The 14,046-nt window shown below is 46.1% G+C and overlaps 1 protein-coding gene across 1 annotated transcript in view; it reads right to left on the bottom strand.

Moving 5' to 3' along the window:
• Positions 1-14,046, bottom strand: part of LOC147098037 (calsenilin-like) — a 186,296-nt gene that overhangs the window by 12,270 nt on the left and 159,980 nt on the right. The window contains exons 5-6 of the mRNA XM_085970852.1: positions 8,969-9,076; positions 6,900-7,004 (exon numbers count right to left, since the gene is read on the bottom strand). Coding sequence (XP_085826978.1) covers positions 6,900-7,004; positions 8,969-9,076 — 213 coding nt within the window. The remainder of the gene's footprint in view (positions 1-6,899; positions 7,005-8,968; positions 9,077-14,046) is intronic.

Below are 14,046 nucleotides of genomic sequence, written 5' to 3' on the forward strand. Positions count from 1 at the left end.
GTAATATTCTGGCATGGGTAGAGGATTGGCTATCTAACAGAAGGCAGAGAGTTGGGATAAATGGTTCATTCTCAGACTGGCAATCAGTAACTAGTGGTGTTCCGCAGGGGTCAGTGCTGGGTTCCCAACTCTTTACAATCTATATTAACGATTTGGAGGAGGGGATCGAGTGTAACATATCAAAGTTTGCAGATGATACTAAGATGGGGGGGAAAGTAGTGTTAAGTCTGTGTGTTCCAGTTGTATTAAGATTAATTACTGACACAGACTACAAGAATAAAGTTCAACGGGTCTTTACTAGTTGGAGGTCAGGACTATACTAAATACAATATCACTACACAGTACTTATATACCGGTGGTCACCACCGGTATTACATATACAGCAGCCAGAGAAAGTAGTACATCTCTTAAGGTGGAACAGGCTTAAGTTCTCTTAAGGTGGAACAGGTTACATACACCACAATCCTCCCTTTTTAGCTTAACAGTCATATCCCCATTTAACATAACATAATAACATATATACATATATAACTTCAGGTATAAACAGTTCAAAGGTTCAGTCTCTCAGGAGGCCTTCTGATTCGGTTTGGATAACGCCTTTCAGTGGTCTCTGATTCTTGTTGCTGAGGTGACTCTTCTTGTTGGTTTCCTATGTATTGGACGTCATCATCAGGTACAGTCCCTGCCGAGGTAGATGCTTCAGGTTCATTAACGTCTTCCACAGTTGTCTCTGTCGCAACCATGGGTTCGACCCTTGCTCTTGATTCTACCAGTTGATCCGCATGACGCCTTATCACATTGTTACCAATATCTACTGTGTACATCAGAGGTCCTTGTCTGGCCCGAATTGTTCCGGACTGCCATTTTTCATTTCCATAGCCCCTTGCCAACACTGGTTGTCCTACGTCGAAACTTCGAGTGGACTTGTTATTAATATGCCGGAACTGTTTGTTTTCCACTTCCCTCCGCACATTTGGTTTTAACAACCTGGACCGCAACCTCCTGTTATAAAACATCATGACAGGACTTTGGTTAGTCACTGCATGAGCGGCGTTTCGATATGCCATTAGGAAATTGTCCACCTTGTGTTGTAACGGAATCTGATCATCGTTCATGGCCTTTATTGCCTTTTTGAATGTTTGGACAAATCTCTCGGCCAACCCGTTTGTCGCCGGATGATGTGGGGCAGAGGTATAATGTTTCACCCCATTCTTCTTTAAGAATTTTTGGAATTCTTCCGACACGAACTGTGGTCCGTTGTCCGAACATATCTGTTCTGGCAATCCGTTCCTTGCGAATATTGTTCTTAACACCGCAATTGTCTTTTCTGAAGTAGTGGTATTCATCTTGATCACTTCTGGCCATTTGGAATGTGCGTCCACCGCAATTAGGAACATGGAGTCCATGAATGGACAAGCAAAGTCAATATGTACGCGTTGCCATGGGGCTGAAGGCCATTCCCATGGGTGTAGCGGTGCGATCGGAGGTGCATTTTGCACTTTTTGGCACCCAGCGCAGCTTTTTGTCAACTCCTCTATCTGTTGGTCAATGCCCGGCCACCATACATAAGCCCTAGCAAGACTTTTCATCTTAACTCCCCCCAGATGACCTTCATGCAGTTCCTTTAGAACTCTTTCCCGTAACTTGGGAGGAATAATCACTCTTGTCCCGTACATCAAAGTACCATGGCAGACGGACAGCTGGTCTCGCCTTGCCGAGAATGCCGGTAACAGAGGATCACCATGTGTTGGCCATCCTTTCACTGTCACCTCGTAAACTCGGGACAGTGTCGGGTCGTTCCTGGTTTCTCTTTCAATACTTGCATTGGTGACTGGTAAACACTCGATGATGGTCGAATGAAATAACTCAACAGGGTCAACTTTCGTCGTCTCTTCTGCTTCAGGTAGTGGCAGGCGTGACAGCCCATCAGCATTGCCATGCTGCTTTGTACCTTTGAATTCTATTTGATATTGATGTGCCCCTAGGAAAAGGGACCATCTCTGGAGTCGCTGTGCTGTCATCACCGAAACACCCTTCTTAGGGTTAAAAATGGATACCAACGGCTGATGGTCTGTCAGAAGTGTGAATTTTTGGCCCTGCAGGTAATGATTAAACTTCTTCACTCCCCATACAAGGCTGAGAGCCTCCCTATCGATCTGCGCATAGTTGCGCTCAGCGGAGGTCAATGATCTGGATGCAAACGCGACTGGCCTTTCCGTGCCATTTGGCAACTTGTGTGTGAGTACTGCCCCAATACCATATGGAGAAGCATCACAAGCCAACCGAATAGGCAGTGTCGGGTTGAAGTGAGCCAACACTTCCTCTGAGGTGATCAATTCTTTGCTTTTGCAAAATGCCTTCTTACAGTTTTCGCTCCATTCCCATGGTACCCCCTTCTGTAAAAGAGCGTTCAGCGGGTGCAGTACCGTGGATAGATTCGGTAGAAACTTATGGTAATAGTTAATCAATCCCAGAAACGACCTCAACTGAGAGACATTATCTGGAGCGGGAGCCTTTACAACCGCCTCTATCTTGTCAGGAGACTTATGAAGCCCCTCCCGGTCAATGACATGACCACAGTACGAGATCCGCTTCTGAAAGAACTCACATTTCTGCCGATTAACTCTAAGTCCATACTCTTTCAGTCTGTTGAGCACCAGTTCCAAGTTTGCGAGGTGTTCTTCATCACCATCACCTGTAATCAGAATATTGTCCAGGTAACATTGTGTGCCTGGAATTCCCTGTAATACCTGCTCCATGGCCCTCTGCCAAATTGCCGGAGCCGATGCCACTCCAAAAACCAGCCTATTATACCGGTACAAACCTCTATGCGTGTTGATCGTGAGGTACTGGCGTGACTCTTCTTCAACCTTCATCTGCAAGTACGCCTGCGCCAGGTCTATCTTGGTGAAGTGTTTCCCGCCAGACAACGAAGCAAAAATATCCTCAATCCGCGGAAGCGGATACTGCACCGTGTGAAGCACCGGATTAACGGTGATCTTGAAATCTCCACAGATGCGAACCTTCCCTGGTTCTCCTGGCTTGTTGCTCGAAGAACGTTTCATAACGGGAACAATGGGCGTAGCCCACTCACTCCAATCTACCTTAGACAGTACACCTGAACGTTCTAGCGCTTCCAGTTCCGCTTCTACAGTAGGCTGTATTGCATCGGGTACCGGTCTGGCTTTGAAAAATTTTGGTTGTGCATGTTCATCAATCTTGATGTTTGCCGTAATTCCTTTCAGTGTTCCCAGTCCTTGCTGGAACACCTCTTTAGCATCATCCAATATTTTGGACAATCGTTTAGGTTTGACATCTGTTTCCCCGGAATCTACCGTTAGTGCTTTTAAGGAGTGCCAGTCCATATTCATTTTCCTAATCCACTCCCGTCCCAGTAGTGGTGGACCTCCTTCAGGTAGCACATATAAGTCCATTACTTGGCTTTCTTCGCCCTTGTGGACCACTTTTACCTCTATCTTTCCGATGGGGTACACTCTTTGCCCCGTGTATGTTTTCAATATAATCTCCGTATCCTGTAGGGGAATATGTTGGAATAACCTTTTGTAATCTTTCTTATTCATGACCGTCAATGCCGATCCAGTGTCCAATTCCATCTTTACTTGGACTCCTGCTATCTGAAGAGTGACCCAAATTGTCTGGAGATCTGCATCCTTACCAACGTTGTGTACTCTTAAGCTACCCAGTTCATTACTGCTAGCGTCTGAATCTGACTTCTGTTCGTTCGAACTGGTCTTTGTCACCTTGTGCACCTTTATGTATTTCCTTGCGGTGACTTTTTGTTGCTGGTCTTCTTTCCTGACTGGCATACTTTAGCTATGTGGCCAAGCCTGCCACACGTTCTGCATTCTTGGTTTTTAAACCAACACTGGTTCTGATCGTGTGTTGTCTTTCCACAACGATAACATTTTACAGTACTCAAACCCAATTTATTTGTACTGTTTTCCGGTGACCGTAGCTGCATTACTGCCGTGCCTCTCGCTGCGGCTTCGTGTGCTGCTGCCATAGTGACCGCTTTCTCAAGCGTCAGCTCATTCTCCTCGAGCAGTCGCTTTTGTGTATCTTCTTTTAATAATCCACACACAAATTTATCTCTTAGCGCTTCTGTCAGTCCAGTTCCAAACTGACAATACTTTGCTAGGTTATGCAATTCCATTAAATATTCAGCATTGCTTTCATCCTTCAGCTGCCTTCTGCTGTAAAATTTAAATCGTTCCGCTAGCATCAGCGGCGTGGGGTTTAGATGATTTTTCAGGACAGTAACAATCTCCTCGAACGTCTTATCCACTGGTTCATCTGGTGATAAAAGGTGTTTCAATTGCCCGTATGTCTTTGCACCCATTAAGTTCAATAAAGTTAGTGCTTTCTCTGCATCTGGGATTTTATTTGCTTTACAATAATTTTGTATGCGTTCTACATACATGGCCCAATCCTCGATGTCGCTATCAAAGGTATCAATGTTCCCATGTTTAGGCATCGTTGCAATTTATTTTATCCCAAGATGGCGGCTTCCCGCTCTTGTCTTCGTCCTCCGCCTACAAAATGGCGGTTTTTCCGCGCTTGGCGGTCTTCACCCACTGGCTGCAATGGCGTTTGGCGTGCCGCTGCTGTTCCCCTTTCCCAGCGGTTAGTAACTCCCCCGACGCTGTCTCCCCTTCACCGCGGCTCCCTCGGGCATTCGCGCTTCCCCGATGTCGCGCCTCGCAGCCCTTCTTGCAGCCCGGTTATTAGCACCGGCTGCGTTCGCCTTCACCGCGGCTCTCGCGCCTTCAGTCGCCCCAGACGCTGCGCCTTTTTGGCCCGAAAGCGGCCCGGCCCTTATCACCAGCCGCGATCGATGTCCCCGCGCTGCGCCTTTCGGCCCGAATGCGGCCCGGCCCTTATCTCCAGTCGCGATCGATCTCACCGCCCTTATTCCTCCGTCTTCCTCCCCCCCGTCTGTACAGCCAATGCGGCCGACTTTCTGCTCGCATCGCTGACCGGCTTACCCACCACCGAGGTAGAAAGAAGATAGCTGACAGCCGCTGATGGAGGCTTCGAGTTCAGGATGTCTTCTGCACTCCGGGTTCTCGATGCCTGCCGTGCGACGTGTCTTCCAGCAGGGTGATGAGGGTGGATGCCTCTCTTCGACGCCCGTTCTGTGGACGAAGCCGCCGTGGATATAAACTGCCGCAGGGTAAGAATCGGACTCGTCGCCACTGTTAAGTCTGTGTGTTCCAGTTGTATTAAGATTAATTACTGACACAGACTACAAGAATAAAGTTCAACAGGTCTTTACTAGTTGGAGGTCAGGACTATACTAAATACAATATCACTACACAGTACTTATATACCGGTGGTCACCACCGGTATTACGTATACAGCAGCCAGAGAAAGTAGTACATCTCTTAAGGTGGAACAGGCTTAAGTTCTCTTAAGGTGGAACAGGTTACATACACCACAAGTAGGGAGTGAGGAGGACATAAAAAAACCTTCAAAGGGACATAGACAGGCTAAGTAAGTCGGCAGAGATTTGGCAGATGGAATACAATACTGGAAAGTGTGAGGTTATGCACTTTGGCAGGAAAAATCGTAGAGCAAGTTATTATCTTAATGGCAAGAAACTGGAAAGTACTGAAGTACAAAGGGATCTGGGGGTCCTGGTGCACGAAACTCAAAAGGTTAGTATGCAGGTGCAGCAAGTGATTAAGAAGGCCAATGGAATGTTGGCTTTCATTGCTAGGGGGATAGAATATAAAAATAGGGAGGTATTGCTTCAGTTGTACAAGGTATTGGTGAGACCGCACCTGGAATACTGCGTACAGTTTTGGTGTCCATACTTAAGAAAGGACATACTTGCTCTCGAGTCAGTACAAAGAAGGTTCACTCGGTTAATCCCGGGGATAAGGGGATGGACATATGAGGAGAGGTTGAGTAAATTGGAACTCTACTCATTGGAGTTCAGAAGAATGAGAGGCGATCTTATTGAAACATATAAGATTGTGAAGGGGTTGGATCGGGTGGATGCAGGGAAGATGTTCCCAATGATGGGTGAAACTAGAACTAGGGGGCATAGTCTTAGAATAAGGGGCTGCTCTTTCAAAACTGAGATGAGGAGGAACTACTTCACTCAGAGGGTGGTAGGTCCATGGAATATGCTGCCCCAAAAAGCTGTAGAAGCTACATCATTACATAAATTTAAAACAGAAATAGACAGTTTCCTAGAAGTAAAGGGAATTAAGGGTTACGGGGAGCGGGCAGGAATTTGGACATGAGTCTAGGTTCGGTTCGGTCATGGCCCTATGGGTAGCGGAGTGGGCCCAGGGGCCGTGTAGCCTGATCCTGCTCCTATTTCGTGTGTCTAATTCTGTTAGATTCAGGAGATGGTTCTGTGATAGTGGATTGGCAGTTAGGATCAGATCAGCCATGATCTTATTGAATGGCGGAGCAGGCTCGAGGGGCCGATTGGCCTAATCCTGCTCCTATTTCTTATGTTCTTATGAAATGGCCTAGCAAACCACTCAGTTGTCAAGAAGGCAGCTCACCACCACCTTCTCGAGGGCAATCAGGGATGGGCAATAAATGCTGGCTTTGCCAGCGACGCCCATATCCTGTGAATGAATTTTAAAGAAATCATCCCTTTTGTCATTTAATCACTCCTACCCTCTACCCTATCACAGACCTTCCCTTTTGAGTTGTTTCCCCCCCCACCCCCCTTTTCCCTGGCTCTGTACTTGCTTAAAAGCTGTTCATCTCTAACATCTTGATGAAAGGTCATCAACCTGAAACATTAACTCTGTTTCTCTCGAAACAGACTCTGCCTGACCTGCTGAGTGCTTTTCAGCATTTTCAGTTTTTACTTTAGATGCCCAGCAGCTGCTTTTGATTCAGCACCACAGTACCTGAAAGAACTTTTCCACGTGTTCGAATGGAGCGTCTTGGTGTAGAATGGGGTATGTGTATCTGCCCATCATGTCGTAGATTGATTGAATGATAGCCAACATTTCCTGAGGGCAGAACAGGAGGAAGTGTGACATTGTTCCAGGCAATGGCAGCCAGTCCTTGCACAAACCTGCTGCTGAGTGAATCAGCTAAAGATACTCTACATACAGTCTCTGCTGGACGCTTAACTATGCATCATGACCTCGTACAGGAAACAGAGAGTTAGCATGCAGGTATAGCAAGCAATTAGGAAGGCAAATGTCATGTTGGCCTTTATTGCAAGGGGGTTGGAATACAAGAGTAAGAAAGTCTTACTACAATTGTACAAGGCCTTGGTGAGACCACACCTGGAGTACTGTGCACAGTTTTGGTCTCCTTATCTGAGGAAGGATATACTTGCCTTAGAGGCGGTGCAACGAAGGTTCACTAGATTGATCCCTGAGTTGAGAAGGTTGTCCTATGAGGAGAGATTGAGTAGACTGGACCTTTAACTCTCTGGAGGTGATCTTATTGAAGCATATAGGATTCTGAGGGGGATATACAGGGTAGATGCTGAGAGGTTGTTTCCCCTGGCTAGAACTAGGGGACATAGTCTCAGGATAAGGGGTTGGCCATTTAAGACTGAGATGAGGAGGAATTTCTTCACTCAGAGAGTTGTGAATCTTTAGAATTCTCTACCCCAGAGGGCTGTGACTGCTGAATCGTTGAGTATATTCAAGGCTGAGATAGATAGATTTTTGGACTCTAGGGGAATCGAGGGATATGGGGAATGGGTGGGAAAGTGGAGTTGAGGTCAAAGATTAGCCATGATCTTATTGAATGGCGGAGCAGGCTCGAAGGGCCATGTGGCCGACTCCTGCTCCTAATTCTTAGCTTATCTTATCTTAACAGGAGGCATCATGATGGCCTCTTGTCATTGTCACATGTCAGGTTAGATGCTAATGCTCATACAAAGTCCTTTCTAGACAGCCGACAATGATTGCAGCAGTTTTAACCAGTTTGTACGACACAGCCTCCAACTGAGTCAACACTTGTTGACGCTTCTCCATCTCATTTATATACAGGTGGTCCATTTAATCACCATCTTTATATTCTGTGGCCTCTTCTTTGCTAAGTAATTTCACTTCATATCCAACACTTTGAATAATTGCTGTAAACTATTGGTAAGCGTTTTCTGCAGACAACAAATGCCTATTGAATAAAAACATTTAAAAAATCAATCTTTCTGGACTAATTTCAGCTTTGGTTTGTATGTTGGCTGCATTGCAAGGGACTGGAGAAAGAACAGACTCTCCGCATCTGACTCTAATGCTCAGCGACCAGCTTTAGTCATTAGGTAGGAGTTCAGAGCACAATCGTTCTTGCTTTACTGCAGCTAATGGAGTTAATGGGAAGGATCATGAATATTTTTCACCTGTCTACTGAACCTGTCATCTCTATCTCAATCCTCCGAAGACCATCATTCCTTTCTACTTGTTGCAACAGTTCCAATTTCTTTGTTCTTAATAAAAAGAAAGACTTGCATTTCTATAGCGCCTTTCACAACCTCAGGACGTCCCAAAGCGCTTCACAGCCAATGAAGTACTTTTTCAAGTGTTGTCACTGTTGTAATGTAGGAAACGCGGCAGCCAATTTGCGCACAGCAAGCTCCCACAAACAGCAATGAGATAATGACGAGATAATCTGTTTTTAGTGATGTTAATTGAGGGATAAATATTGGCCAGGACACCGGGGAGAACTCCCCTGCTCTTCTTCGAAATAGTGCCAGGGGATCTTTTACATCCACCTGAGAGAGCAGACGGGGCCTCGGTTTAGCGTCTCATCCGAAAGACAGCACCTCTGACAGTGCAGCACTCCCTCAGCACTGCACTGGGAGTGTCAGCCTAGATTTTTGTGCTCAAGTCTCTGGAGTGTGACCTGAAGTCACAACAAAAATGATGTTACATGCACAAATGTTCCAGTAATGTTCCCAGTATATATTTCAAGCAGAATCTAGATTAACGGGCAAGGATGGGTGTGAGCGCTGTACCTCCTTCGTGATGTAGCCGTCCTTGTTGATGTCATACAGGTTGAACGCCCAGTTGAGCTTCTCGTTTACAGTTCCACGCAATAACACAGAAAGACCAATAACAAAATCCTGAAAAACAGGGAGATGGAAGATAGATTATGAAACAAGGAGAAATGGATGATCCATGAAAAGGCACATTCAGTCTCCCTACCAGTACCGTGCACTTTCAAGCATAAAGATAGTGAAAGAGGAAGTATTAAGGGGTTTAGCATCTTTGAAAGTGGATAAATCCCCAGGCCCGGATGAAATGTTAAGAGAAGTAAGAGAGGAAATAGCAGAGGCTCTGACCATCATTTTCCAATCCTCTCTTCCAAAATTCTATAGATTCTGAAACGGTTCCTGCAGATTGGAGGATAGCAAATGTAACCCCGCTATTTAAGAAAGGAGGGAGAGAGAAAACGGGAACCTGTTAGCCTCACATCAGCATGTTGGGAAAATGCTGGAATCTATTATAAAGGATGCAGTAACTGGGCACTTAGAAACTAATAGTAAGATTGGGCAGATTCAACCTGGATTTATGAAAGGGAAATCCTGTTTGACAAACCTATTGGAGCTCTTTGAGGATGTAACGAGTGGAGTAGACAAAGGGGAACCGGTAGATGTGGATAAATGTGAAGTTATCCACTTTGGTAGAAAAAACAGAAAGGCAGAGTATTTCCTAAATGGTGAAAGATTGGATAATGCAGATGCTCAAAGGGACCTGGGTGTCCTTGTACATGAGTCACTGAAAGTGAATGTGCAGGTGCAGCAAGCCATTAGGAAGGCAAATGGTATGCTGGCCTTCATTACAAGAGGATTTGAGTACAGGAGTAAAGAAGTCTTACTCCAATTATATAGGGCCTTGGTGAGCCCACACTTGGAATACTGTGTACAATTTTGGTCTCCTTACCTAAGGAAGGATAAACTTGCCATAGAGGGAGTGCAACGAAGATTCACGAGATTGATTCCTGGGATGGCAGGACTGTTGTATGAGAAGAGATTGAGTAAACTAGGCCTCTATTCTCTTGAATTCAGAAGAATGAGAGGGGATCTCATTGAAGCATACAAAATTATTACAGGGCTTGATAGGGTGGATGCTGGGAGAATGTTTCCCTTGGCTGGGGAGTCTAGAACCAGGGGTCACAGCCTCAGGATAAAGGGTAGGCCATTCAGGACTGAGATGAGAAGAAATCTCTTCACACAGAGGGTGGTGAATCTTTGGAATTCTCTACCCCAGAGGGCTGTGGAGGCTCAGTCATTGGGTATATTCAAAACAGAAGTCGCTAGATTTCTGACTAGTAAGGGCATCAAGGGGTATGGCGATAGGGCCGGTGAATGATCAGCCATGATCTCATTGAATGGCGGAGCAGGCTCGAAGGGCCGAATGGCCTACTCCTGCTCCTATTTCTTATTTTCTTATGTTCTTATGTTCTCTGGCTAGAGGTGTGGTGCCGGAGGACTGGAGGACTGCTAACGTGGTACCGTTGTTTAAAAAGGGAGAAAGTGATAGGCTGAGTAATTACAGGCCAGTCAGCCTAACCTCAGTGGTGGGAAAATTATTGGAAAACATTCTGAGGGACAGGATAAATCTTCATTTCGAAAGTCATGGATTAATCAGCGACAGTCAGCATGGATTTGTTAAGGGAAAGTCGCGTCTGACTAACTTGATTGAATTCTTTGAGGAGGTAACAAGGAGGGTAGATGAGGGTAGTGTGTTTGATGTAGTCTACATGGATTTTAGCAAGGCTTTTGATAAGGTTCCACATGGCAGACTGGTCATGAAAGTAAAAGCCCATGGGACCAAGGCAAAGTGGCAAGTTGGATCCAAAATTGGCTTAGAGGCAGGAAACAAAGGGTAATGGTCAAAGGGTTTTTTGTGACTGGAAGGCTGTTTCCAGTGGGGTTCCGCAGGGCTCAGTACTGGGTCCTTTGCTTTTTGTGGTACTGTACATATCAATGATTTAGACTTCAATGTAGGAAGTATGATTAAGAAGTTTGCAGATGATACAAAAATTGGCCGTGTGGTTGATAATGAGGAAGAAAGCTATAGACTGCAAGAAGGTATCAATGGATTGGTCTGGTGGGCAAAACATGGCAAATGGAATTCAATCCAGAGAAGTGTGAGGTAATGCATTTGGGGAGGGCTAACAAGGCAAGGGAATACACATTAAATGGTAGGATACTGACAAGTGTAGAGGAACAGAGGGACCTTGGAGTGCATGTCCACAGATCCCTGAAGGTGGCTGGACAGGTAGATAAGGTGGTTAAGAAGGCATATGGGATACTTTCCTTTATTAGCCGAAGCATAGAATATAAGAGCAGGGAGGTTATGCTTGAACTGTATAAAACACTAGTTAGGCTGCAGCTAGAATACTGCGTGCAGTTCTGGTCACCACATTACAGGAAGGATGTGATTGCACTAGAGAGGGTGATTTACAAGGATGTTGCCAGGACTGGGGAATTTTAGCTATGAGGAAAGATTGGATAGGCTGGGGTTGTTTTCTTTGGAACGGAGGAGGCTGAGGGAGACCTAATTGAGGTGTATAAAATTATATGGGGCCTAGATAGAGTGGACAGGAAGGATCTATTTCCCTTAGCAGAACGGTCAATAACCAGGGGGCATAGATTTAAAGTAATTGGTAGAAGGATTAGAGGGGAGTTGGGGCAAAAAAAATTCACCCAGAGGGTGGTGGGGGTCTGGAACTCACTGCCTGAAAGGGTGGGAGAGGCAGAAACCCTCATCACATTTAAAAAGTACTTGGATACGCACTTGAAGTGCCGTAACCGACAAGGCTACGGACCAAGTGCTGGAAAGTGGGATTAGGTTGGAAGAGCTCTTTGTCGGCCGACAGGAACAAGATGGGCCGAATGGCCCCCTTCTGTGGTGTAAATTTCTAGGATTCTATGATACCCTCCCCATAGACTGGTAAATATTTGGAACAGACTCCCAGCACAAGCAGTATGTTGGAAGCTGAATGGATAATTTGTTAAAAAAATAACTGAAGATTAAAAGAGTAAGCGCAAATATATATGTGGACATTTTCTGTGGCTATAGTCCTGTTATTTATATCTCCTGCCTTAGTTTATCTTTGTGAATACCAGTCACGATTATCTCCTGTAAATGACACAGTGGATTGAGCAGACATTTCAGGGAATCTCCCGCAAGGTGGCTCCAGTTTATCTTGGAGATACCCGCCTCATTTTTTCATTCATTCACAGGATGTGGACGACGCTGGCCCATCCCTAATTGCCCTTGAGAAGGGGGTGGTGAGCCTGAGCTGCCATTTCAGAGGGTGGTTATCTGGAGTCACATATAGGCCAGACCAGATAAGGACGGCAGATTTCCTTCCCTAAAGGGCATTAGTGAACTAGAAATCAAAACAGAAAATGCTGGAGATACTCAGCAGGTCAGGCAGCATCTGTGAAGAGAGAAACAGAGTTAACGTTTCAGGTCGATGACCTTTCGTCAGGACTGGAAAAAAGCAGGAAATGGAACAGATTTTTAAGCAAGTGTAGGGGCTGGGAAAGGGGGGAGGGGAGGAAAGAACAAAAGGGAAGGTCTGTGATAGGATAGAAGGCAGGAGAGGTTAAGAGACATTAAGAGATATTCAAGGCAAGAGGAGATGGTAATGGGACAGGTTAAGAAACAAAGGATGGCTCTAGATGAAGTGTAAATTGTGCTGGCAGAATGAAAGACGGCTGCCATGTGGGAGAAAAAAAAATTGTAAAAAAAAGGTGGGGGCCGAGGTTATGGTCTGAAATTGTTGAACTCTATGTCGAGTCCAGAAGGCTGTAAAGTGCCTAATCGAAAGATGAGGTGCTGTTCCTCGAGCTTACGCTGAGCTTCCGTGGAACAATGTAAGAGGCCAAGGACGGAGAGGTCAGGGTGGGAGTGGAGCGGAGAATTAAAGTGACAGGCGACCGGAAGCTCGGGGTCCCCCTTACGGACTGAACGGAGGTGTTCCGCAAAGCGGCCACCCAATCTGTGTTTGGTCTCCCCAATGTAGAGCAGACCGCATCGTGAGCAGTGAATACAGTATACTAAATTGCAAGAAGTACAATTAAATCGCTGTTTCACCTGGAAGGGGTGTTTGGGGCCCTGGACAGTGGGAAGGGAGGAGGTAAAAGGGCAGGTGTTGCATCTCCTGCGCTTGCACGGGAAGGTGCCAGGCGAAGGTGAAGGGTATTGGGGGTGATAGAGGAGTGGATCAGGATGTCGGGGAGGGAGCGGTCCCTTCGGAATGCTGAAACAGGAGGGGAGGGGAAGATGTGTTTGGTGGTGGGATCACGCTGGAGGTGGCAGAAATGGCGGAGGATAATCCGTTGAATGTGGAGGCTGGTGGGGTGAAAGGTGAGGACAAGGGGAACCCTATTGTGGTTCTGGGAGGGAGGGGAAGGGGTGAGAGCAGAAGTACGGGAGACAGAACGGACACGGTCAAGGACCGTGTCAACCACAGTAGAGGGGAATCCTCGGTTGAGGAAAAAGGAATACATGTCGGAAGCACTGGTATGGAAGGTGGCATTGTCAGAACAGACGTGGCGGAGACGGAGAAACTGGGAGAATGGAATAGAGTCCTTACAGGAAGCGGGGTGGGAACAAGTGTAGTCCAGGTAGCTGTGGGAGTCAGTGGGCTTGTAGTGAATGTTGGTCAATAACCTATCCCCAGAGATGGAGACAGAGAAGTCAAGGAAGGGAAGGGAAGAGTTGGAGATGGACCACGTGAAGGTGAGGGACGGGTGGAAATTGGAAGCAAAGTGAATGAAATTTTCTAGTTCAGGGCGAGAGCAGGAAATGGCACCAATACAGTCATCAATATACCGGAAAAAGAGGTGCGGGAGGGGACCTGAGTAGGACTGGAACAAAGAATGTTCCACATATCCCACGAAACGGCAGGCATAGCTGGGACCCATGGGGGTTCCCATAGCAACACCTTTGATTTGGAGGAAATGAGTGGAGTCAAAGGAGTAGTTGTTCAATGTGAGAATGTTTTGTATTTGTGAACTAGATGTGTTTTTATGACACTCCAGTAGTTTCATGGTCACCATTACTGATACTAGCT

This window comes from Somniosus microcephalus, chromosome 30 (genome assembly GCF_052327205.1).
Source record: "Somniosus microcephalus isolate GS21.2 chromosome 30, FLI_Smic_1.0, whole genome shotgun sequence".
Lineage (NCBI taxonomy): Eukaryota > Metazoa > Chordata > Chondrichthyes > Squaliformes > Somniosidae > Somniosus > Somniosus microcephalus.